Consider the following 24,787-nt stretch of genomic DNA (forward strand, 5'->3'; position numbering starts at 1 on the left):
ATAACTCTATTGCGTCAATCAACTGGTTCGTGACGTCCTCAGAACCGTCCATGACGGGCAACAATGACACCGCGGCCTTACGTTCAAAATTATCTTGAGAAGACAACGTTGCGTTTTCACTGTCTTCCAAAGATATTTCCGATTTGCTTTACTTATCGCTAACTTCCTCTACGAGCTCCTCGTACTTGGCATAAATTTGCTGTGCCTGAAGTAATTTGTCCTGGCCGAATTTGTCGATTGACCTATTGCCTTGATACGTGTGATTTTTGGATAAATGGTCCAACCTGTTGCCATTGCTACCGCGACTGCCTGTCATTAGCTTGATTTATGGTAGCTGTATATAATATAAGACATCTGTGTCTGTTACAATCTAACAATACTCCCAAATCCGAGAGACGACATATTAAACTGATTCGCCTCAAGACAAGCCCCTTGACCTAGCTGTCACCTAGGTTACCAACATGTCTCGTCTTTGTCTCACCCAGCATGTTAGAACAGGACAGAATAACGCAATTAGGGCAAGTTAGATTGAGTTCAAGTGAGCCTCTTGTGGGTTAAGGTGAAATTTGTGTTTTGAAATTGTAAATGTTGCTAGCACGGTGTATAGATGGATAATTAACCCCCGACGCAAAAACGACGGGGTGTTGTCTGTTTGTCTGTCTGTCTGTATGTCTGTCTGTATGTGTGTCTATCTATGGCATCGTAGCTCCCGAGCGGATGAACCGATTTAGATTAAGTTTTTTTTTGTTTGAAAGCTCAATTAGTCGAGTGTTTTTAGCCATGTTTCATGAAAATCGGTCCACTTATGGCGAAGGTTTTTCAACATTTTAATTTTGTGGTTATCTATTATAGCGAGGTAATTGTGTGATCTTAGATCTATAATAAAAACAATGGCGATACCTCGGCAAGTTCGTATAATATTTTTCAGTACAGATGGTGTTTTTTTTACGCACTAGTTCGAGAAGTGATTCATTATATGCTAGGTCGAAACTTCGGAGGCTCATCTGTACTGAAAAACGTCGTACGATACACGTGCGAAAAGGAAATTCGTAACTCGTGTCGATTTAAAACACTCCCTTCGGTCGTGTCGGTCGTGTTTTAATTTATCGCCACTCGTTTCGAACTTCCTTTTTTACGCACTTGTATCGTAATGTACTATATTAGTATAACTCAAGTATGACCTGACCACTAAATTAAAATTTTGAAAAACCCCCCAACATAGTGAACAGATTTTCATGAAGCATGGCTAAGAACACTCCCGACTAATTCAGCTTTCAAACAAAAAATTGGTCAATCTGAATCGGTTCATCCGTTCGGGAGCTACGATGCCACAAACAAACACACAGGCAGACAAACAGACAGACAGACGTACACACAGACAGACACGTCAAACTTATAACACCCAGTCGTTTTTGCGTAAATAAAAATAAAATCACAATCTTGATGACCGGTCTGGTCTGGCCTCGCGCGTTGTCACCCGCGGCCCTGGGTTGGAATCCCGGTAAGGACTTTTATTTGTGTGATGTGGATAGATACTTGTAATTAAAAAAAAATCGGCCAAGAGCGTGTCGGGCCACGCGCAGTGTAGGGTTCCGTAGTTTCCCATATTTTTCTCAAAAACTATTCAACCTATCAAGTTCAAAACAATTTTCCTAGATAGTCTTCATAAAGTTCTACTTTTGTGATTTTTTTTTCATATTTTTTAAACTTATAGGAAAAAAACACTCCCCACTTTACGTGTAGGGGGGTACCCTGATAAAACATTTTTTTCCACTTTTTATTTTACCACTTTGTCGGCGTGATTGATATACATATTGGTACCAGATTTCAGCTTTTTAATTTTAACGGTCACCGAGATTATCCGCGGACGGACGGATGGACGGACATACATGTGTTATATACTCACAGATGTCATATAAATGATGACAATTGGCTGCGACTTTCATTTCAATCCGGTGGTTGCGGGTTCGATCCCCGGCTCGTACCAATGAGTTTTTCGGGACTTATGTGCGAAATGTCATTTGATATTTGCCAGTCGCTTTTCGGTGAAGGAAAACATCGTGAGGAAACCCGACTAATTCCAATAAGGCCTAGTTACCCTTCGGGCTGGAAGGTCAGATGGCAGTCGCTTGCGTAAAACTAGTGCCTACGCAAATTCTTGGGATTAGCTGTCAAATGTTCGCCCAGGCTCCGTGGCAAATGCCAGGATAACGCATGGAGGATGACGATGACTTCATTAAAAAAGTCATCAAAGTAAAATCACCGTTTTTTTTCAGAAAATCCCCAATATACACAGGTTTCTTCGTAACCATGGCAACACAGCGGGCCCTAATACTCCCCTTTGTGACGGACACAAAGCTGTCATTACTTGCCAATTCGCAACCTATTTAGGGATGTCGGGCACTTTTGTATGGGCTCGGTTGGTTTGTGGATACTGGCTACATTTTGAAGGAATGACTCCGGTTTCGTTTGATAGGTAATGTTTGTTGAGTTTTATGGAGGCTTTAAAAGTCTATAAGTACCTACATAGGCGAGACGACTAAAAAAAAACGAATTAGTCCGTCAGTTAGATTATCAAAGAATTTTAGACACGTATTTTTTCTTTTTTCTCGTAAACGAAAAATGACGACGGTACAGTGCGTTGAGGTTTCGCGTGACGTCACGCGTAGGTACAATTTTTACTTACAAGTGTCGTCACAAGCCCCCACTCCGGAACTTTGATGCTCTATATCTTTGTATCTTTTTATTAATTAGAAAAAGCGAAAATTATGTGTATAGTATTATTGGACGATCTAACTGACGGACTAAACAGAATGCCATTTTTTTATGTAGTCGTCATCCCTATTTGTAAGCACGTCTAATAAAATAATGCCACGCGTGTTTAGTGGACGGACACTTAAATGGTTCACTAGTTAACACTAGTAATGTAAAAACATGGGAAATATTTCGATTCAGCCAAGATTGTTCTCCTGTACCTTACAAAATACAAAAACTTGCGACACAAAATGTCACTCGATCTATATTCATCCATACTAATATTATAAATGGGAAAGTGTGTGTGTCTGTTTGTTTGTCCGACTTTCACGGGAAAACGGAACGACGAATTAACGTATTTTTTTAAGTGGAGATAGTTGAAGGGATGGAAAAAGACAGATGCTACCTTTTGTCTCCTTCCAACCCCCCACTTCCCTATAATGGGAGGCGGAAGTTTGTATAGAGCATTGCGCAATTTACGAATTTAACGCGAGCGAAGTCGCGGGCAAAAGCTAGTCTGTCTGTATACATATACGGAGTTAAAAATATATTCCTACGTCTTAGCACAACCACCCGTTATAAAATAACAGCGCAAAGCAGCAGGGTCCGACATTATCATATTCAATGTGAGATATTTAAATATCTATTGAACAGAACCCACCATCTGCTCACAATTGGATCCTTATAAAGTATCTTATTAGAGTATCCTATTTCCTTTTATACTACGTCGGTGGTAAACCAGCATACGGTCCGCCTGATGGAATACGGTCACATCACATGGCGTTTACGCTATCGTCATACCTCGGACACTGACGCTCAAATATATGAAAGAGCGCGTTCCTAGCTTCCTAGCACAGTCTAAGCTCATGTAGGTGAACGCGTACTAAGCTTGTATGAGTGAAATATGACAGATCGACTGTTCGCGTTTTTGACAGGCGGTATCTGTGAGGTAATCGAGAGGGGGCGGCACTTTCAGCGAGGAGCGAGAGTGGCCATACTGTACAATAATAGTACTCTTTATTATACTGCATGTGCTATCGTATAACATCTTCTAAAACTATAATTCAGTAAAAGCTTCTCTAAACAATCTTAATAAAATCTTTAGGCCATTTCGATTCGCATCGCAGTCCTTTGTGTCCTGTGGCGGCAAATTGCGACCTTTGTCCGCCGATGTAATAACAGATAAGGCCTTAGAGGAACGACTAATGAAAGATTATGAGATGACTAAACAAGTGAAAGGCTTGAAAAAAGGAAGAGCGAGACTGAATTGTTTTATTTCGACGCCTTTACGGCCCGATCCAGGGTCCCTATACCTAGGTGACGTCAAAATGCTTGCGTTTCAGAATCGCAACGTATACCGCGAATTCGCACGAAGCGCTTTGATTCTTATTTTCTTATGCGCACTGCCAAGGAATGAAATTCCTTGCCGGCGGTTATATTTCCGTCCTCATTTATATGAGGGTTATCCCGGCAACCTTCAAATCAAGGGTGAACAGGCATCTTCTGGGCGAGCTCACTGCATCGTAGGCCATGGCTACATGGAACAACACTGAGAACTGTTCCTGTGGAGACGCATTGACCTGACTTGGAATTGCTCCAGAGTTTGGCCTTCGTTTCCATGGCAACCTAGAATAATACTGAGCTGGAAAGTTGTACTGACCTCACGTTCTCATATCGCTGGATGTAGATCTTGTGGAACTGCTCCTGGCGCGGCTGGCTCGCGATGTCGGCCTTCATCTCCATGGCAACGTGACGCGGCAGCACTGACAGCAGGAGGCGTTCCTGGGGAAAAGAGGGTAAGTCAGTTTTTGGTGTTGAAACATAGTTACAAAATTTGTAAGTAAAATCTTAGAGACGGATCAGATAGTTTTTAGAAAATGCCAAGCAAGCCGTAACCATTTTTTTACACCTTCTGTAAGTGACATCGTGAATACTAAAAGTAGTTAAAAAAAAAGAGAGTACCAGAGAAACACCACGAAAAAACTCTCGTTTAGATGGCGTACCTGCACAAATGAACACCTAAAAGGCCTAGCAACATATGGACATTATGTTTGACCAACTCCACTTAAGTTTAGTAATGACGAAATCGACCTCTTGCACCTTGGTGCGATGACGAATCTCGGCATTCCTCACTCCATCTTAAATCTTGATACCAAGCACCCATCCCTAAGCAAGCACCATCGTCTCCACGCCTGCCTTTGGCTGGTCTGTGGCCAAGAGTAAGCCCATTTATAATTTAAAATAACCTAACCTAACCACAAAATCAAAATTTTGAAAAAACCCCGACCGCGACCGATTTTCATGAAACATGGCTAAGAACACTCCCGACTAACTCAGCTTTCAGACAAAAAAAAACTAAATCTAAATCGGTTCATCCGTTCGGGAGCTACGATGCCATAGCCAGACACACACACAGACAAACAAACATATAGACAGACACGTCAAACTAATAACACCCCGTCGTTTTTGCGTCGGGGGTTAAAAAAGCACGGCAAGCTCTATGGTTCAAAGGTAAAATTCGTTTCGAGGAAGGCAATAAAACACGTGGTACCCCTGTCAAAGTTACCGCTTGCATTTATAATAATGTACTATTACAGGTAAGGTCCCTTTGTCGAGTCATTACAACTCCCACAGCAATTGTGGAGTTAGCGTTGAGATTCAAACTTCGGGGACAATGCTCTCACGATCCAGTGTTTCAGATGAAAATTAGAGTAGACACGTTATTTATGCTGAAGTAAATTTTAAGAACAACTTAAGACTTTTTTTTTAATACCACGTCGGTGGCAAACAGGTATACGGCCCGCCTGATGGAAAGCGGTCCCCGTAACCTATGGACGCCTGCAACTAAAGGGGTGTCACGTGCGCGTTGCCGACCCATTAGAAACTTAAATCCTTTTATTACAATGAAACGGTACGGACGGACGGAATGAATGATGCGGATGTTAGTTTGGGTCAAAACGTAAAAGCTAAATTTGACCCACTTCCCGGTTTCTGATTGATCTGAAATTTTGCACACATATGTAAATCACGTGACTATGCCATATTATGGTACCATGGAGCTGATCTGATGATGGAGCAGAAAGGTGGTCATAGGAACTCTATTATGAAACGTCGTATACACATCGAGTAAGGGGTTTTAGAAACTCCTCGGAAAGCAACTGTTGAAACAATGACTTGTTTAGTGTATACTCCCGTATTGTCGCTCTAAAATACGGACGCCCATTTGAAAAGCTCTCGCTGTACTGTGTATGTATGTATGTAATGTACCTAATTTATGTCAGTCTGCGGCAGCAGTTAATCTTAATTTTTTTCATCACACTCGTTCGTACGCAATGAGCTATTTTACCGCCCTAGGGCGATAAAGTGAATACCTGGTTGGGGCCTTCCACGACCTGTCAAAAATTACAAGATGGCGGACATGTCAGCATGTTCGAAATGTCAGTGTAGGGATTTCAATACATTTAGTTTGAAGTTATTCATTCGCGAGTGAATTGGCTGAATAATAGTACATTACGATACAAGTGCGTAAAAAAGGAAGTTCGCCACTCGTTTCGAACTTCCTTTTTTACGCACTTGTATCGTAATGTACTATTTCATCTGTACTGAAAAATATTTTACGCACTAGTTCGAGAAGTGGTTCATTATATGCCAGGTCGAAACTTCGGAGGCTCATTTGTACTGAAAAACGTCGTACGATACACGTGCGAAAAGGAAATTCGTAACTCGTGTCGATTTAAAACACTCCCTTCGGTCGTGTTTTAATTTATCGCCACTCGTTTCGAACTTCCTTTTTTACGCACTTGTATCGTAATGTACTATTATACCATGCACGAAATAAAGCATCAGGTAAATATAAGAAAAACATGGATAGAAATTATTTTTAAACCAATGTCTATTTAATAAGACAGGTAGAAATAAATAAAGTAACTGAGTTGACCGCGTGATATCACTCAATTCCATTTCATATAAATTCCATATTGAAATTCGGTTTGACAGTTCTTCAAAAGAAGGCAAGTAGGAGGCAAGTAGCCTATTCTGATTCCGAGTCTACCCTTTATCCCATCTACATCTATCCCTGGCTTACGGACCAAACTCTGCATATTGTATGCTCCCGTTAGGCAAGTACGTTTAAATCCTGACTACACTGGAAACGTTTGAACTTCAAGTAAACTGTTGAACAGGAGAGCTTTTAGAACATTAGTTCACTCACACTTATGTCACAGTATAATAAAGTGTACTATCGTACAGTATGGTCACTCCCGCTATCCGCTGAAAGCGCCGCTCACCCCCTCTCGGTTACCTCACAGTTACCGCCTATCAAAAACGCTAACAGTCGGCCTGTCATATTTCACTCATACAAGCATGCGCGTTCACCTACACGAGCTTAGACTGTGCTAGGAACGCGCCTCTTTCGTATACAATTTGATCGCCAGTGTCCGAGGTGTGCTTATGTGTAAAGTAGTCATGATGTTAGCTCTGTCAGTGTCAAATTCGTGTTAGATCTACGTGACTGAAAATCATTTGACAAAAGACACAACCAAAGTTAAGTGTTTATAAATCAAAATAGAAATTCTTACACAGATTGACTGAGTCCCACGGTAAGCTCAAGAAGATTTGGGTTGTGGGTACTCAGACAACGATATATATATAAAATATACAAATACTTGTATAGGTACATAAAAAATATCAATGACCCGGAAACCAGGAAACAAATATATGTGCTCATCACACAAATTAATAAATACCCTTACCGGGATTTGATCCCAGGACCACGACTTAGCAGGTAGGGCCACTACCGACTAGGCCAGACCGGTCGTGGTTTATACCCCCATAGAAGACGTGTAGCTCATTTTACAAAGCTAAAAGTCACAAAGGACTACCTGGGGCCCGTTTCTCGAAAGGTACAAGCCTTGTATTACAAGTGCGCGAACTGTCAAATCATATGGGTTGTCATGGAAACACACTTGTAATACAAGGCTTGTACCTTTCGAGAAACGGGCCACAGGGGCCCATTTCTCGAAGCTACTAGTTACAATTTACAAGTGGTAGTCAATGTCTGATATGACAAGTTGGAAAGAGACTTCCGCTTGTAGCTTGTAACTTTCAGCTTTGAGAAATGGGCTACTGAAGTCGCTTTTCTACTTGTCATTATTTACTATCGAGTTCCCAAACACATAAGTACCTCAAGAAAAAAACGTACCTCAAAGCCCTAGAGAAAAAGGTACGGTGGCCTAGATGTCGTTACACCTTTGGGGAACGCTCGGCTAGATGGCGCTAATATTGATATTTGACATTTTAACACATATCCAGTTAACAATTTGGGCCAAATTGTCAAAACTGAGGTTCAACAGTTTTAAGCTTGTGTCGAGCTGTCGAGAGATGGCAGTCTATGCACTGTGACTACACATTTTACTTTGACAGTCTCTATAATACTCGATCCTCTTTGTTACCTATTATAAATTCATAGTAGAGACAATTGACTTGAACAAAGTAAGTTCTATTTTTTTTCTCGTCAAATTCGCACTATACTTTTTTGTCGTATGAGTAATCGCGTACTTTCCAACCCCAACAACTATATTTCCGAGACAAACTTGTTCGCAGCATCATTACATAGTAATACAGTTTCGCAAATAGTTTCGAAATCGTCGCCAGCGGGAGTTATAGTGTTGTTTTATTAACCCCCAACGCAAAAACGACGGGGTGTTATAAGTTTGACGTGTCTGTCTGTCTGTCTGTGTGTGTGTGTGTCTGTCTGTGGCATCGTAGCTCTCGAACGGATGAACCGATTTAGATTTAGTTTTTTTTTGTTTCAAAGCTGAGTTAGTCGGGAGTGTTCTTTGCCATGTTTCATAAAAATCGGTCTACTATGTCACGGTCGGGGGTTTTTTTTTTTGTTTTGTGGTTAGGTTAGTCTGAGTCTTATGTTATAGGTCTACCAGTAACAGAAAAAAACTTCATTTCATACGTAAGACCAACATTTATATTTATTTTAAAAAACCGGCCAAGAGCGTGTCGGGCCACGCTCAGTGTAGGGTTCCGTAATTTTCCGTATTTTTCTCAAAAACTACTTAACCTATCAAGTTCAAAACAATTTTCCTAGAAAGTCTTTATAAAGTTCTACTTTTGTGATTTTTTTCATATTTTTTAAACATATGGTTCAAAAGTTAGAGGGGGGGGGACGTACTTTTTTTTCCTTTAGGAGCGATTATTTCCGAAAATATTAATATTATCAAAAAACGATCTGAGTAAACCCTTATTCATTTTTAAATACCTATCCAACAATATATCACACGTTGGGGTTGGAATGAAAAAAAATATCAGCCCCCACTTTACATGTAGGGGGGGTACCCTAATAATTTTTTTTTCCATTTTTTATTTTTGCACTTTGTTGGCGTGATCGATATACATATTGGTACCAAATTTCAGCTTTCTAGTGCTTACGGTTACTGAGATTATCCGCGGACGGACGGACGGACGGACGGACGGACGGACGGACGGACGGACGGACGGACGGACGGACGGACAGACAGACATAGCGAAACTATAAGGGTTCCTAGTTGACTACGGAACCCTAAAAATGTAATGTGGGAAAACTATTTCAATTTCGAAGCTGAGGTACTTTGAATACTGGATACATTATTTTTTTAGACTAACCAAAAAAATAACCTTTAAAATAACTTTCTTTAAAGCACAAATTATGCCTGGCTATAAAAATATTGTCTTTACCATATTATATGTACATATATCGAACAGTTAAATTATATTTTTTCCATGAACATAGCGAATAATCTCGACTGGGGGACAAAAGTAACTGGTCCATTTTTTCCATGTTTCACAGTGTTTGCATTATTAAATAGAGTGTCCACCGGTTATATATGGTAGGCGTGTTCAGTGGACACAATATGTAGAACTCAACATCATAGTGTAATAATGGAAAAAATGAACTAGTTACAATTGCCCCCAGTCGAGATTTGCCCCGTTGTACCTTATTCCATTTTGAGCAAACATTAACACAAAACTTAACAAACATATTTAATCCTACCTATTTCAGAGGTCCTTTTGCAGATCAGAAAACTGCTAAATCTAAAACAAAACCTACTTACTTTAAAACAAAATAAAACTGGCCGATTCTAGTACGTCACTAGCTTGGATACGTCGAATAAGCAAAACAGCCGAAACGACATGATTTTATAGGGCTTTAAGACGTTGCTCAGAAGCGAAAGTGTAAGGTAGTAAGTTTACTAAACTTGGTAAAACGTTGGCGAACGCAGGGTACGGGTTAACATCAGTAAGTAAGCACCTACCTAACTATTTAGGCTTAGTGACCCAATGTGAACTTTAGCATACCCCTTTCCAACCGAGAAATCGAGATTTCCTAACTGTATTTCGAATTATAATGACATGAGTTAAAATTGACAATCCATACTATTTAATATTATAAATGGGAAAGTGTGTGTGTCTGTTTGTTTGTCCGTCTTTCACGGCAAAACGGAGCGACGAGTTGACGTGATTTTTTTTAAGTGGAAATAGTTAAAGGGATGGAGAGTGACCTAGGCTACTTTTTGTTTCTTCCTAACGCGAGCGAAGCCGCGGACAAAAGCTAGTTATATATATGTTACCCTCACGATATCGTATCAGCTTGGGTGTAAAGTGCTAAGAAATGAGAGCACGCACCCTGTCCCGATATTGCGCAGTCCCCTGCCAGTCACTGACTTGAAGCTGACGCAGATTCGCCGCCATACTGTCCTCCCAGCGATAAACGTTGCCGTAGACGAATGGCATTTCTGCGACGCGAAACGAAAACGAAACGCCCCGAAAGGTTGTCTGGCTCTGGCGCCAATACGCAAGAGCGAGAGAGATAGATATCTACGAGTATTTCGTTTCGTGAGCGTTTGTGCCATTCGGCTACGCATCCAGCGTAGGTACGGGCTAGGAAATGAGAGCACGCCACCTGTCCCGATCCTGCCCAGTCTCCTGCCAGTAACTGACTTGAAGCTGACGCAAATCTGCCGCCACACTGTCGTCCTAGCGATACCTGGGTTCGTAGTGAAATGCACAATCGCTTACAATAATATCGTTATCGTATCTCTATCGCTCTTCTGTATTGACGCGACGAAGTCAGACTGCGTTTCAATTGGCGCCTAGTTTCAACGATTGTTAGCTAGGCCGGTGCTGTTCTGGCAAGACAGAGCCAGACTGCCTCAAATTTATTAAATACTAGCTTTTGCCCGCGGCTTCGCTCGCGTTAGGTAGAGACAAAAAGTAGCCTATGTCACTCTCCATCCCTTCAACTATCTCCACTTAAAAAATCACGTAAATTCGTCACTCCGTTTTGGCGTGAAAGACACAAACAGACACAGGCACTTTCCCATTTATAATATTGGTACGGATGAACGATTTACCTCCTCAGTCCTCGTGTATTACATATTCCAAAATTCATTTCGAACTTTTATTGAGTAACAGAAGGTTTTCTAAATTCAAAAACAAAACAAATGCTTCCAGGACTCAGGGTCACAAGTTGCATTACTGCATATTTTTAGGTGCTGTGCCGAAACTTTGTGTGCAAAAACTTATTTAAAGTTACTCTTGGCCAACTTACGACGAAGAATCCTTGAAGACTTGAATATTTCGTGTGTTGCTCTCAAACTTGACGGAACTAAGTAAAATTATAAGCATAACTATGAATATAATGAAAAAAGTTAAAAGCGGCGATAATGAGGCGTCAGAACTTTTTGACATCCATACTAATGTTATAAATGGGAAAGTGTGTGTGTCTGTTTGTTTGTCCGTCTTTCACGGCAAATTGGAGCGACGAATTGGCGTGATTTTTTAAATGGAGATAGCTGAAGAGATGGAAAGTGACATAGGCTACTTTTTGTATCTTTGTAACCCCCCCACTTCCCTAAAATAGGGCGTCGAAGTTTGTATGAAGCATTCCGCTTTTTTCGATTTTAATGCATACGAAGTCGCGGGTAAAAGCTAGTAATTAATATGTGTGGATTTTAAAGTTTGCAGTCAGAACGTCCTTTTTGTCAAAGCGGACTCCAGACACACCTCGGACACTGGTGATCAAATATATGAAAGAGGCGCGTTCCTAGCACACAGTCTAAGCTCGTGTAGGTGAACGCGTGCTATGCTTGTATGAGTGACATATGACAGGTCAAATGTTCGCGTTTTTGACAGGCGGTAACTGTGAGGTAACCGAGAGGGGGTGTGCGGCACTTTCAGCGGGGAGCGGGAGTGGCCATACTGTACTATTATACTGTGCTCCAGGCTCGGAATGCCGGGATAACGCAAGGAGGATATTTATATATCAGAAAGCCTGGCGACCAAACTAATCAGAAAACCGTCATTTTATCGAAATACTTCGAAATCCGTAAACCACGAAACAGCCCGTTTTAAGCCTACAGAACTTGATAGGGTTACGAACGTACTCCGCAATTCAGAGGCCAAACACCGTGTTCAAACATCTATTGTTAGCATTGTTGGGCCCACAGACTACCTAGAACCCGTATACGAAAGAGAGCGTGTGGTCACCAGACATATTGACAAATTTAACTTGTAAAATAGCATTTGAGCAGTCAGACTACTGAATAAGTAGTATCTTACATCATCACATAGTATAACCACACCTCGGACACTGGCGATCAAATATATGAAAGAGGCGCGTTCCTAGCACACCAGTCTTAAGCTCGTGTAGGTGAACGCGTACCGTGCTTGTGTGAGTGAGATATGACAGGTCGACTGTTCGCGTTTTTGACAGGCGGTAACTGTGAGGTAACCGAGAGGGGGTCGGCGGCACTTTCAGCGGAGAGCGGGAGTGGCCATACTGTACGGTAGTACTCTTTATTTATTATACTGTGGTATAACAGCCTCAGAGCATGCGGCGGACGTGTTGCAGAATTTAGCTCATTGAGCATATAGTTGTCGTTGTGTGCGTGCGTGACTCGCTGGTCGCAAATAGACATGGAAATGATGCGCTTGTGTTGACAGGCGGTAAACTGTGAGTTTTTTTTTTTATAGATGGGCTTACTCTTAGCCACAGGCTAGCCAAAGGCAAAGGAGGCCTACGATGGAGTTCGCTCGCTCTGAAGATGCCTGTTCAAAATTGATTTAAATAAATAATAAATAAATAAATAAATATTGGGAGACACCTTACGCAGATCTATCTAGCCCCAAACTAAGCAAAGCTTGTAACTATGGGTGCTAGGCGACGATATACATACTTATATAGATAAATACATATTTATATACAAATACATAGAAAAAACATCTATGACTCAGGAACAAATATCTGTGCTCATCACACAAATAAATGCCCTTACTGGGATTCGAACCCAGAACCGCGGCTTAGCAGGCAGGGTCACTACCAAACTGAACCAGACCGGTCGGATTTGAAGATAATCGAGAGCGCGTGGGCGGCACTTCCACTGGGGAGCGGGAGTAGCCATACTGTACGATAGTATTCTTTATTATACTGTACCTACACTGAGAGAAAATACAACCAGTTTTCATGTTCGTTCAACAAGTTTTTTGGTTAAAATAGCGCCTACGTGCTCTTTGGTTCAAACAACAAGCTACTTGTCATTTGAATCGGCAATATATTTGAATCAACAAGTCGATTTTATAAAAACAACCTGACACATATTGTTTTAAACATACGTTTGGCTGATTCAAACGGATAAAACAGTGTTGTTTTAATTACTTCAATTCAATTTCAATTTATTTATTTCAATATAACAATATACATTGTGTGTGAACTTTACCTATGGATAACTTAACCTATACACATATTTACATCAAATATTAATAAAATAACATTTCTTACATAATAATCATTAAATTGAAAAAAAAAAAAACTACGGGAGAACATATATTATGTGTGGTGACTGAGTTGGCTTAAATGCTCCGTCTAGCGTTAAGACGGTCTGTACAGTGCCCGCAATTTTATTGTACAACCTAAGTACCATTGTTTTAGACATGCCGTATGCGTGCGGGAGAATTCAACTAAACTATGTGTGGTATAGGGCTTATAGTGTGCGAGAAACGTGTCTCTGTCGTGTTGTAGCTTCGTGTATCAAGCAGGTATACAGTGTGGAAAAATCGAATGCCACTACCTTAAATATTGTAAATAGCACATTTTGTGGAAGGGAGACTTTCCTTTGTTTTTAAAAACAATAAATTCTGCATTTAAGGATTTATGAAAAATTGCTTGCCTCAGTCGGGATTCGAACCGGCCAAATGTGACAAAAAATAAATGTGGCTAAGAACAATCCCAATTTATTTATATATATTTTATTTATATATTTATGCATTTAGTTATTTATCTTTATATATGTATGTTTATGTATAATATTTTATTTTTTTTTGCCTATATTGTGCGATAAGTTTATTTCTTCGAATTTGCTGACACCTACTGACATTATATAAATTTATCAATTTCCGCTACCTTAAGGTTGTGTGGAAGAAATCGCTCTTTAGCGATAAGACCGCCTGTTGTTTACCTTTGTTCGTGTTTCTTCCTTGTTTTGTATTGTTGTATTTTATCAAGGTGTGCAATAAAGAGTATTGTATTGTGTATTGTATTGTAATCCCGATTAACTCAGCTTTCAAACAAAAAAAAACCTAAATCTAAATCGGTTCATCCGTTCGGGAGCTACGATGCCACAGACAGACAGACAGACACGTCAAACTTATAACACCCCGTCGTTTTTGCGTCGGGGGTTAAAAAGTGTTCGATGCTGAAACACAACACAAATAATACATTACATCAGAGGCCGGGAAAATGAGGATTTCCGGCCAAGTGGGTATATACGGCCGAGCGAGCGTGCGAGCGAGGCCGGATAGGGATACGAGGCCGGGAATCCGTTTTCACGCCGAGGCATGTATAGTGCTTTTCTCAAACATACTATGAAATAAATAAAAAATGCTCTAAAAGACAATATTTTATAAAAAAAAGTTACTTTGCAGGCCTAGGCCTGAAAAATAATATGAAATCCCTTTACAGTCCTCTCGAGTTGTTGCGCCCAAAAAGCGATACTTCCCAGCCCATTTTAAGGAATGTAAAGACAATATTTCATTGCATGTTTGAGAAAATAAATATTCATAAACTACTAGCTTTTTCCCACGGCTTTGCTCGAGTTAAATTCAAAAATTGCTGAATGCTACATACATACTTCCACCCCCCGTTTTAGGATAGTGGGGGATTAGAAAGAGACAGAAAGTAGCCACTCTACATACCGTAAACTATATTCACTTAAAAAATCACGTCAATTCGTCGCTCCGTTTTTCCGTGAAATACGGACAAACAAACAGACACCCACACTTTTCCATTTATAATAAATAAATAAATAAAATAAAATATCATTTATTTCAGACCTTAAGCCCATATTAAAAAATACAACACATAACACAAATTAAACTAATATGAAATGTAAAATTAAAATTAAATTAAATTAGATGTAAAATTAAATTAAATTAGTAGAAAAATGAAAACAAAATAAATGAAAAATAAATTAAAATGTCTACTGAATCACAGTTATAATTAGTATGGATTAGGTAAAGTTCAAAACGGGTGCTAAGTACCTACATCTGTATAAAAGGTCCTATAATAAATGCACGGTACGATCTTCATAAAACCTTAACTAAAAAAACTAGCAATAAAATTATAGAAACGGCAGCAACCATTTGGCCGAGATGTAATAAAAACAACCCATTAATGAAAATGGGCTCTCGAAGACATTTCCTTGAGTTTCCTTTTCTTTGCCTTAATTTAATTAACTCGTACTTTCTAAGGTAAAATCAAGGAACTGCTCCTTGAGTGGTTTCAAGTTTTGCTTCTCATGACCTCGGGCGGGAGAGGGGTTGAGTAAGACCCAAAGAGGGTCGATACGAGTATTATAGAGAGTTACTGTCAAAGTAAAATATGTAATCACAGTGCATAGACTGCCATATCTCGACACAGGCTTAAAACTTTTGAACCTCAGTTTTGACAATTTGGCACATATTGTTAGCTTGATATGTGTTAAAATGTCAAATATTAATATTAACGCCATCTAGCCGAGCGTTCCCCAAAGGCATATGGTAAACGAGGGATTTGAGACATTTTCTATGAAAACTACTTATTATGTCACCCATACAGATTACTGGTGTATGCAGATTTACGAGTATGAACCAATCCTTCCTTTATGTCAGTGAAACATTACATTGTATAATAGTAATAACATTTCTTTATAATTTCAGTTTCCCTTGAGACCTGAAATTGTACCAATGGATAACACGCGAAAACTCGTATGTCCCAATATATGACTATGGAAAAAAAATTGGCTGTCCTAATGTATGACAGTGTGATACGGTAATTCCGTAATTATTAGCTGCTGTAGCAACAGCTATCCCTCTCGATACTTCGTCTAAAGCCTTTAATACGTCATCTAAACTATATTTTTAGAGTTTGGAGGCATTTTTACTTTTATTTATCTATATCTGTAACCAGTGTATGACACTATACTTTAGACCTAATGAATGACATGTAAATACGTATAGTATGAATTTTTTGAAACGAACGTTTCTAAACAAAGGCATTGTTCCTTTTGTGTTGAGCGGGAGCTTCTGTTTAGGCACGTGCTAAGACAACAAGTTAGTTTAAAAAGCAACTGTATCCTGATAATTGTAAGGTTCAAATCTGTGCAGTAGCAAATTTGAGATAGATTGTTTTGGAAATGTGAAGCGATAGACCACACCGGTATAGTTGCAAGTACACAGCGCTTCTAATACATACTTTGATACTTGGTGGTGGTGGTGTAAGTAATGAAACACGTAGGTATATCACTGTTATTTTTTATTAATGATTTTGTTAACAATCAACAATTATATATAGCAATATATAAATAATTAATTACATAAATATTAGGTACAAGTCTTGATATATAAAATAACATAAATAACTAAACAAACCGTAATTTAAATTATTAGGAATGTTTGTCTAACAATTAGGAATATAAAAAAATCAATAAAAAAATTTAAATTGTAATAACTACAGTAAAAACAAATAAAATAAATACTTTAGTTACATACAATAAATCTAAATTTCAAAGTATAAATAATACAGTACGAAAAAAATGTGTATGTCTATAGACTTGTACCTAATATTTATGTAATTAATTATTTATATATTGCTATATACAATTGTTGATTGTTAACAAAATCATTAATAAAAAATAACAGTGATATACCTACGTGTTTCATTACTTACACCACCACCACCAAGTATCAAAATATTAGAAGCGCTGTGTACTTGCAACTATACCGGTGTGGTCTATCGCTTCACATTTCCAAAACAATCTATCTCAAATTTGCTCCTGCACAGATTTGAACCTTACAATTATCAGGATACAGTTGCTTTTTAAATTAACTTGTTGTCTTAGCACGTGCCTAAACAGAAGCTCTTGCTCAACACAAAAGGAACAATGCCTTTGTTTAGAAACGTTCGTTTCAAAAAATTCATACTATACCTGTCATTCACTCTATATCCATAGTAAAACAGTGTATGACACCCATGTCAGACACTACTCACGTGATAGATAGAACATTTATTTTTACAGGAAGTATAACATACGTATAATATTATACGTATGTTATACTTCCTTAATTTATTGTCAAAATAAAAACTTGTGAAATTACATTTTGTGCCAATGAATGACGCGGGTGTCATACACTAGTAAAATCTAAAAATTTGTTCCAGTGAATAACATGTCTTTAAAATACTAAAGTAAGGAAAATAAGCTACTTTCAATTTACTAAATCAATTGTTTAATGTATCATCTAACAGTTTATAATGATGTTTTACCAGTAACTTCAAAATCCTGGTTTTTATTTCCACTTTTCAAAAGCAGTTTCTTAACAGATTTAGTAAAAATTACGACGCACAACCAGCTAGATGCACCTCCTTGCAAAAACTACCCCACAGAATAAAAATTACTAAACTTATCATTCACAAATTCTAAACAAAATTCATAGATAACGCTGACGATCGATTAAGTCCTGTATCTTGTTCATACTGTTAACCGATTTCTTATTTTTTTAAATAAACTGTGAAATAGTCATACATTGGGTCAGTGTCATCCGTTGGGACGTTTACCTTAACGCCATCTAGGCCACCGTACCTTTTTCTCTAGGGCTTTGAGGTACGTTTTTTTCTTAGACTTTATCCGTCTATACGGAGTTACATATGTCTTTGGTAAGACCAAATGTAACTTCAAGCTGTTAGTTAATAAAATTTACTTTTATAACTGGTTGTGATTTTTAGAATAAATAATTACACATATTTAGTTCCTTAATTACATATACCTACATACATATAATGACGTACAAATAATACATACAAATAAAAGGGGTAGGCAGAGCACATGAACTACTAAGTTTCAGTGTCACTATTGGGAAAAAGGGGTTGAAAGAAATCCAAATTGTGACATTGCAGTGACAGGTTGCCAGCCTCTCGCCTACGCCACAATTTAACCCATATCCCACAATCGACTTCTACGACACCCACGGGAAGAAAGGGGATGGTGAAATTCTTAACCCGTTACCACAAGGGGCCTCCTTAATTACTTATAAATAGGCTTATGACTTTTTATGGCATACCGTGGTTCTAAAATCCGTGGAGTCGCCATATGAAAATTTTCAAAGTCAAAGTCAAAGTCCAACAGTATGATGTCATATTAAATATAAATATTTATACACACTGTCACATCGTCACTGAGTTCATTTTAATCGAACGTAGTTAATATTAACTAATAATGTTATTTATTAGTAAATCTTATCATAATCCTATATAATAATACCAAAAAATAAGATAAAATAAACTATGTTCGATTAAAATGAACTCAGTGACGATGTGACAGTGTGTTTAAATATTTATATTTAATATGACATCATACTGTTGGACTTTGACTTTGAGTTTGAAAATTTTTCATATGCCGACTCCACGGATTTTAGAACCACGGTATGCCATAAAAAATCCTAAGCCTACTTATAAAGTTAAAGTAATACTTAATTAAAGTAAGTGAAGTAGGCTGTTGACGGCAGTTCGTGTTGAGAGATTAGCAGAATCATTTTCAGCAAGGAATTATGAGGGAACAGATGAACATACATACATACATACATACATTCCCACATGCATACCGTCAAAATCATAACCCTCCTTTTGCGTTGCCGTAGTCGGGTAAAAATAGTGATTGACTGTTAACATTTTGCATCCTGAGTCTGTGGAGGTTTAAAATATAACCGTTTATCTCGACGAGTTGAGGAGCTTCATTTCAATAAACAAATAGTGTTTAAAATTATCATACAAATAATAAATATAAAATTGTCTTCGGTTACCGCGATAGTTACTCATGAAATAAAACTATGGAAACGGATTAAATCGCGTATAATGAATTTAAAATACATCCCGACGTTTCGAACTCTTTACAGCGTTCGTGGTCAACGGGTGACTGAGGAAAAATTAAAATGTGCAAAAGCTACCCACTTACAAGAAATATTAACGAACCATGACCACAAATAATATAGATTTCTAAGGCAGGTTCACACACTATTAATAAAGCTAGTTATACAATATTCAAAAAAATTTACCATTACTCTGTTAAAAAATAATTAACCAATTAATCTACACAAAATTGACAAAGAAACAAACTGCAAATGTCCAACACCATACAACACAAATGCCTCACAGCCTTCGTCGTGCTTGTTCCATTATCAGATGTACTACTGGATCCCAAGCCGGTGGTAAAGTAAAGCCATCCTCTCTATTAAAGTTTGGATATTTCTTGATCTCAATGGCCTCTCGCAACATTCTGGGTATATAATTCATTATAGGTACGCGATTTAATCCGTTTCCATAGTTTTATTTCATAAATATAAACTTAATTCGGTCGGGACAAGCCGAAAAGTCAATACTATAGTATAAGCTAATAAAAAAAATATTTGCAAACATATCATTTTTGGCACAAGCCTTTATCGGCGACTGCACCTTTCTTTCAACAACCATCTACTGCTCTCCGAGACGTTTCTAAAAACCCCTTACTCGATGGGGATACGACGTTTCATAACAGAGTTCCTATGACCACATTTCTGCTCCATCATCAGATCAGCTCCATGATACCATAATATTGCATTGTCATGTAATTTACATATTTAATATGTGTGCAAAATTTCAGCTCAATCGGAAACCGGGAAGTGGGTCAACTTTAGCTTCTACGTTTTGACGCACACTAACATACTAACAAGGCAAGTTAAATAAAAGCTTGTCCTCAATTTACTGTGAAAGGTCAGTGACCCTTAATTTTTTTCAAGAGTGTTATTTTGAGTTTGTAGTCAGCTACTAACCTCCTTTGAGAAATTAAAATTGTAAAAAAGGTAGCATACAAGAGGACAGAGAAAATTTCCTTCTCTGTTCATGTCTCATGTGACTTAAGTTTATCTAAATATGTAGATAATTAACGTTCCTTACTCAGTTGATTGTTTATCTAGGTGTATTCCAAATTACTTTGCACTTCATTTTGCGTTACTTTTACGCAAACATTATTCAAAGTCGTCTGTGAAGGCCGATACCTCCAGGCAGACAATTATGGTCGCGTGATAAATGATAAAACATTCAGCCCTATCGCACTATTTGTAAGTGCAATAGGGACGGTCCGATGTTTTATCATTTATCGCGCGACCATGATTGCCTTGCAGGTCTTCAGAGGCCTGTGCTGTGCATTACGTATATGCGGGTTGTATTAAATACTATCAGATATTTTGTTTATTCTTTTTGGTCGTTAGGTTTTTTTATCATTTAGTTTAATACAAAAATAAAGTATGTGTATAAAATAAAAACCTAATGAATAGAGTACAGCTAGCAGCAGTCAAGTCAGAGACACAAAGAAAGACAGGGAATATCGACGCATATCTTATCTTATCCAATACCGCGCCATCGCCATCTGCATCAGACTCTTGATCTTACCCAATTTCCGAGTTTCTTCTCTTAATTTCAGTTTCTTGAGTTGAAAATGATGAAACTCATACTTGGTATTAAATAAAACACAAATACATATAAAAATCACAACATAATTTTAAATTATGGCTTAGGCCCTGTACCAGTTGCAGTCGCCACGTCTGTAAAGCCCCATGTAGTTTCTTTTAAATGGCTTAATACCTAAATGTTATGTCATAAACATCTGTGACGTGACTGAAAATTAAAAAACATCGCTCAGAGATAAGGTTCAAATTAGCATGGCAAAAAATACAACAGTGCAGTCAAAATACCATCAAAGAAAAAGCAAATGTCAATGTCAATATCACTGCCGTATTTCAGGCAATAAGGGCTGTTTTCTCAAATATGAAAAAATCTCAAAAGCAGGACTTTATAAAGACTTTCTAGGAAAATTATTTTAAACTTGATAGGCAGAACAATTTATAAAAGTTGTGCAAAAAAAAAATTCTGAACTAAGTTTTTAACTATATATGAAAAGCATCTTAGATTGCATATTTTATATAGTATCGTAACGATTTTTCTTTCAAATAAAAAGAGAATTATTAGAATAGGTTCACGATGTCTACCGTAAACTGGGGTTACATTGACCAATTTGGGAATTTAAACTTCTCTAGCTTCTACATTTAATGGGTATTTTTACCCATTAAATGTAAAGAAAGAAAAAAAGGGACCAACAACTTTTTTAGTCTTTTCCAGCTAAAATTCTAGAAAAGTAACAAAATAATGTACGCAGAAAAAAAAACTATGTGATCAAACTTAAACTGACATTGGGGTTACTTTGATACTCTATGTTTTTTTTTAATGGTAATCGAATGTAACCCTTTGCAAAAGTATTTTATCTCAAGAAAAGATAAAAAAACTCTTTAACGCTATTTTGGGGTTACTGTGATCAAAAATAAAAATTACCTACCATCTTCTAAAAACCAACTTTATTTGCAATTATTTCAATATTTATCACACGAAGAGATCAAATTATCAGCCTCAACAAGTACCGTGACATAATCAGACAATAATCAACTATGTGTCATTATGGTCAATGTTACCCCATGCAAGTGATCAAAGATACCCCACAGAGTAGGTAAATCATTACTCATTAGTAATAAATGCCTAGTTTGACTTTATGATACAAAACTCAATACTTACAATGATATAGCTAAGCAGAAACACATTTCTGGCAAGCTAATATTCACTGTGAACCCTTTACTTGAATACCAGTGGGTAAACCACAGATTAATAATAAGTTACTAACGTCACTACGTTAGTTTAGAAGTTATTTAAACATGAAAAATAGCAACAAACTATGATTATATTTTGACACGTTATCTGCACTGCCCACGACCATACTTACTTGTTCACTGCGTCAGAGCACCATCTAACTATAAGGTTGGTTGAAAGTTATCATATGTCTAGATTTCGATAAATTTATTTTATTAATACATAACCGACTACTCATAACATATTAGTTCCTTATTTTTTGGTAAAATAAATAGAATATGCTCGTGACAGGTCAGGTTTTGTTCGTAGTCCAAAAGAGTCAACCCTAGCACTTTTCCCTATTCACCCCAATTTTGGGGTGAGCTAAAATTACTAAATAAAACGACATATTTTCAAATACAAACCGAAGTTTACACCGTTGCAAGATTTTTTGTGTAAAAAATTAGCATGGCACATATAAAAAAAGTGCTATCGACGTTCAAAAGTCGGTTTTGGCCACAAATTACGGTAGTTTATACCCGTTCCGACCCCATGAACCCAAAATATTCAGAAAACGATGTACTAAAGCATAGTTAACATTGTATTGGCACGCGTTTAGCGACGAATAAAAAAAATATATTTAAAAATTAAAAAAAACTGATAATCACATCTTAATTTTAATACGTTGATAACTCTATATTAGAAATTTGGTTGATCTAACTTTTTGCGTTTGTAAGTGATTGACGTTGACCGGCGAAAATGCACTGTGAACAAATACGTGAAAAATCCCCTTGGTCTGGGTCAATGATTGCTAAATTGTTGAATTTCCAGAAAACTACTAGGCAATAATTATTGCCCAAATCATTATTTCATTAAAGGACAATTAAATAATAGTGGCAAAATAATTCAAAATATCCACTCCTTGCGGTCCACATGGAATCAACAGACAAAAAAGATGGATGAAAATCTTGTTCAGAGGATGATGAATACTATTTTCAGAAAAGTCCGTAATTTTGTGCATAAACATACTGAATGATTGAAATATATGTGACACGCTATAAATTAATAAACGATCTTTTATATTCTGCAATAAAAAATATTGTTTACTTTTTTCTTTTTATTTAAAAATTAAATTCCTCCCATCGCGTACCAATTCTAAATTAACTATGCTTTAAGTAGCCCAAAGTGGACCGCCGTCTCTAGATGAATTGGGTTACTAATTTATGCAAACTACTTAAGTCGCAATAGATGTCATTTCATTTAGTATTTTGGAGGTAAGTAGTAAAGATAATTTAGTTTTACAATTGTGCGAAAAAAGATTCTCATTTGGCCGGATTTTTTAACCGACTTCCAAAATTAAAAAGGTTATAAATGTATAGTTTTTTTTAATATCACTTCTGGTCCAATTTCAAACCCAACAAATATTAACGGCAAACTGATAATGACTTAAGTTTTTTTGAAATAAATTTGTGACATATGTGTGTAGTTTAGTAATTAGGCAGCGACTGATTGTGGGTAGGTTTATATTTTCGCTGTCTGCTAATAAATCTTGTATGGAACGGACGTGTTTTCTTTGGTGCCTTTTCATCAGCGCTGATCTTCGGCGGGAGCATACCTTATAAAATTAAATGGCAAAAAAAAGTTTATCAGTAAAAATTACTTACTTGAAAATAAAGTCATAACCGTTTTCTTGCTTATGCATTGAAGTAGATATCACGCACGAAAGTAAGAACGACAAGGCCCCCTGGTAGCTGAGCCGGGAATCGAACCCGCTCGCTATACCGTAATCCTCTAAGTGCCACTTGCACCAACGAAGATGGAGGATTAACCTGAGGGTTAACCCACCATTTTACATGGAATTTGACAGTTGATAACCCACTAACACTGAGTTAAGTGGTTGGTGCAAATGGGCTTTAAAGATTCTCATATACGAGGTGGTCAAAATGTGCCTATCAGAGATAACATTCACTAGAGACATTTCGTTGGGTACCACACGGCGGGCGAGTGGCCTAGTGGTAATGACGTTAGCTACGTAAGCTGAAGACCCGGGTTCGATTCCCGGCTCGGCCACCAGTGGGCTTTGTCGTTTTTTCTTTCGTGTATGATATCTATTTCAATTTATGTATGTATGTATGTGAACACTTTATTGTACATAAGACAAGTTAGGACATATAAATAGAGTATAGTTATGGTGTACAAAGGCGAACTTATCCCTATAAGGTGTCTCTTCCAACCTTTGAGTGAATTGAGAATTTATTATTTAATTATATAAACTTGAAAAAGAACAAATCAAAAATTATTCAATAAAATAATTTTATTTTCCCCTCACTAGCTCGGAAACACGTGTTTTGTCCTTTAATACCAGCGGGTAAAAACGCATTTTATCCACTAGTGGGTAAAGTAATTTGACCTTGAATAAAGTCAAATTAACTGCTTTAAAATTGATAAAATTAGGTGAATCTAGTAATAAAGATGATTTACCACCTGTGGAACTACTTGGAAGCAGTGATAAACGCATTTTTTGCGTTGTAGTTTCCTCGCTATAGTGAGGGGAAAAGTTTTGTGTTACACTCGGGTGCAAATGTATTTTACTTCTCGTGTGTTAAAAAACTCGCAAGTTCAGGATTCTATTCTCGAACCACTCGCTTCGCTCGTGGTTCAACTATAGAACCCTTTCACTTGCTCGTTTTTCAATTCCACACTCGGCGTTAAAATACAACTTTGCCCCCTTGTATAACAAATAACTATTCTTCCCCAGTTGTATAGTTTCATACTTAATATGATTTTTATTTTTAAAGTAATCCATTT

The 24,787-nt window shown here is 37.6% G+C and overlaps 1 protein-coding gene across 1 annotated transcript in view; it reads right to left on the reverse strand.

Annotated features, from left to right (window-relative positions):
- Positions 1-24,787, reverse strand: part of LOC125240517 (adenylate cyclase type 6-like) — a 406,177-nt gene that overhangs the window by 117,274 nt on the left and 264,116 nt on the right. The window contains exon 10 of the mRNA XM_048148409.1: positions 4,415-4,536. Within this exon, the coding sequence (XP_048004366.1) occupies positions 4,415-4,536 (122 nt within the window). The remainder of the gene's footprint in view (positions 1-4,414; positions 4,537-24,787) is intronic.

The sequence above is a fragment of the Leguminivora glycinivorella genome, chromosome Z (assembly GCF_023078275.1).
Source record: "Leguminivora glycinivorella isolate SPB_JAAS2020 chromosome Z, LegGlyc_1.1, whole genome shotgun sequence".
Classification (NCBI taxonomy): domain Eukaryota; kingdom Metazoa; phylum Arthropoda; class Insecta; order Lepidoptera; family Tortricidae; genus Leguminivora; species Leguminivora glycinivorella.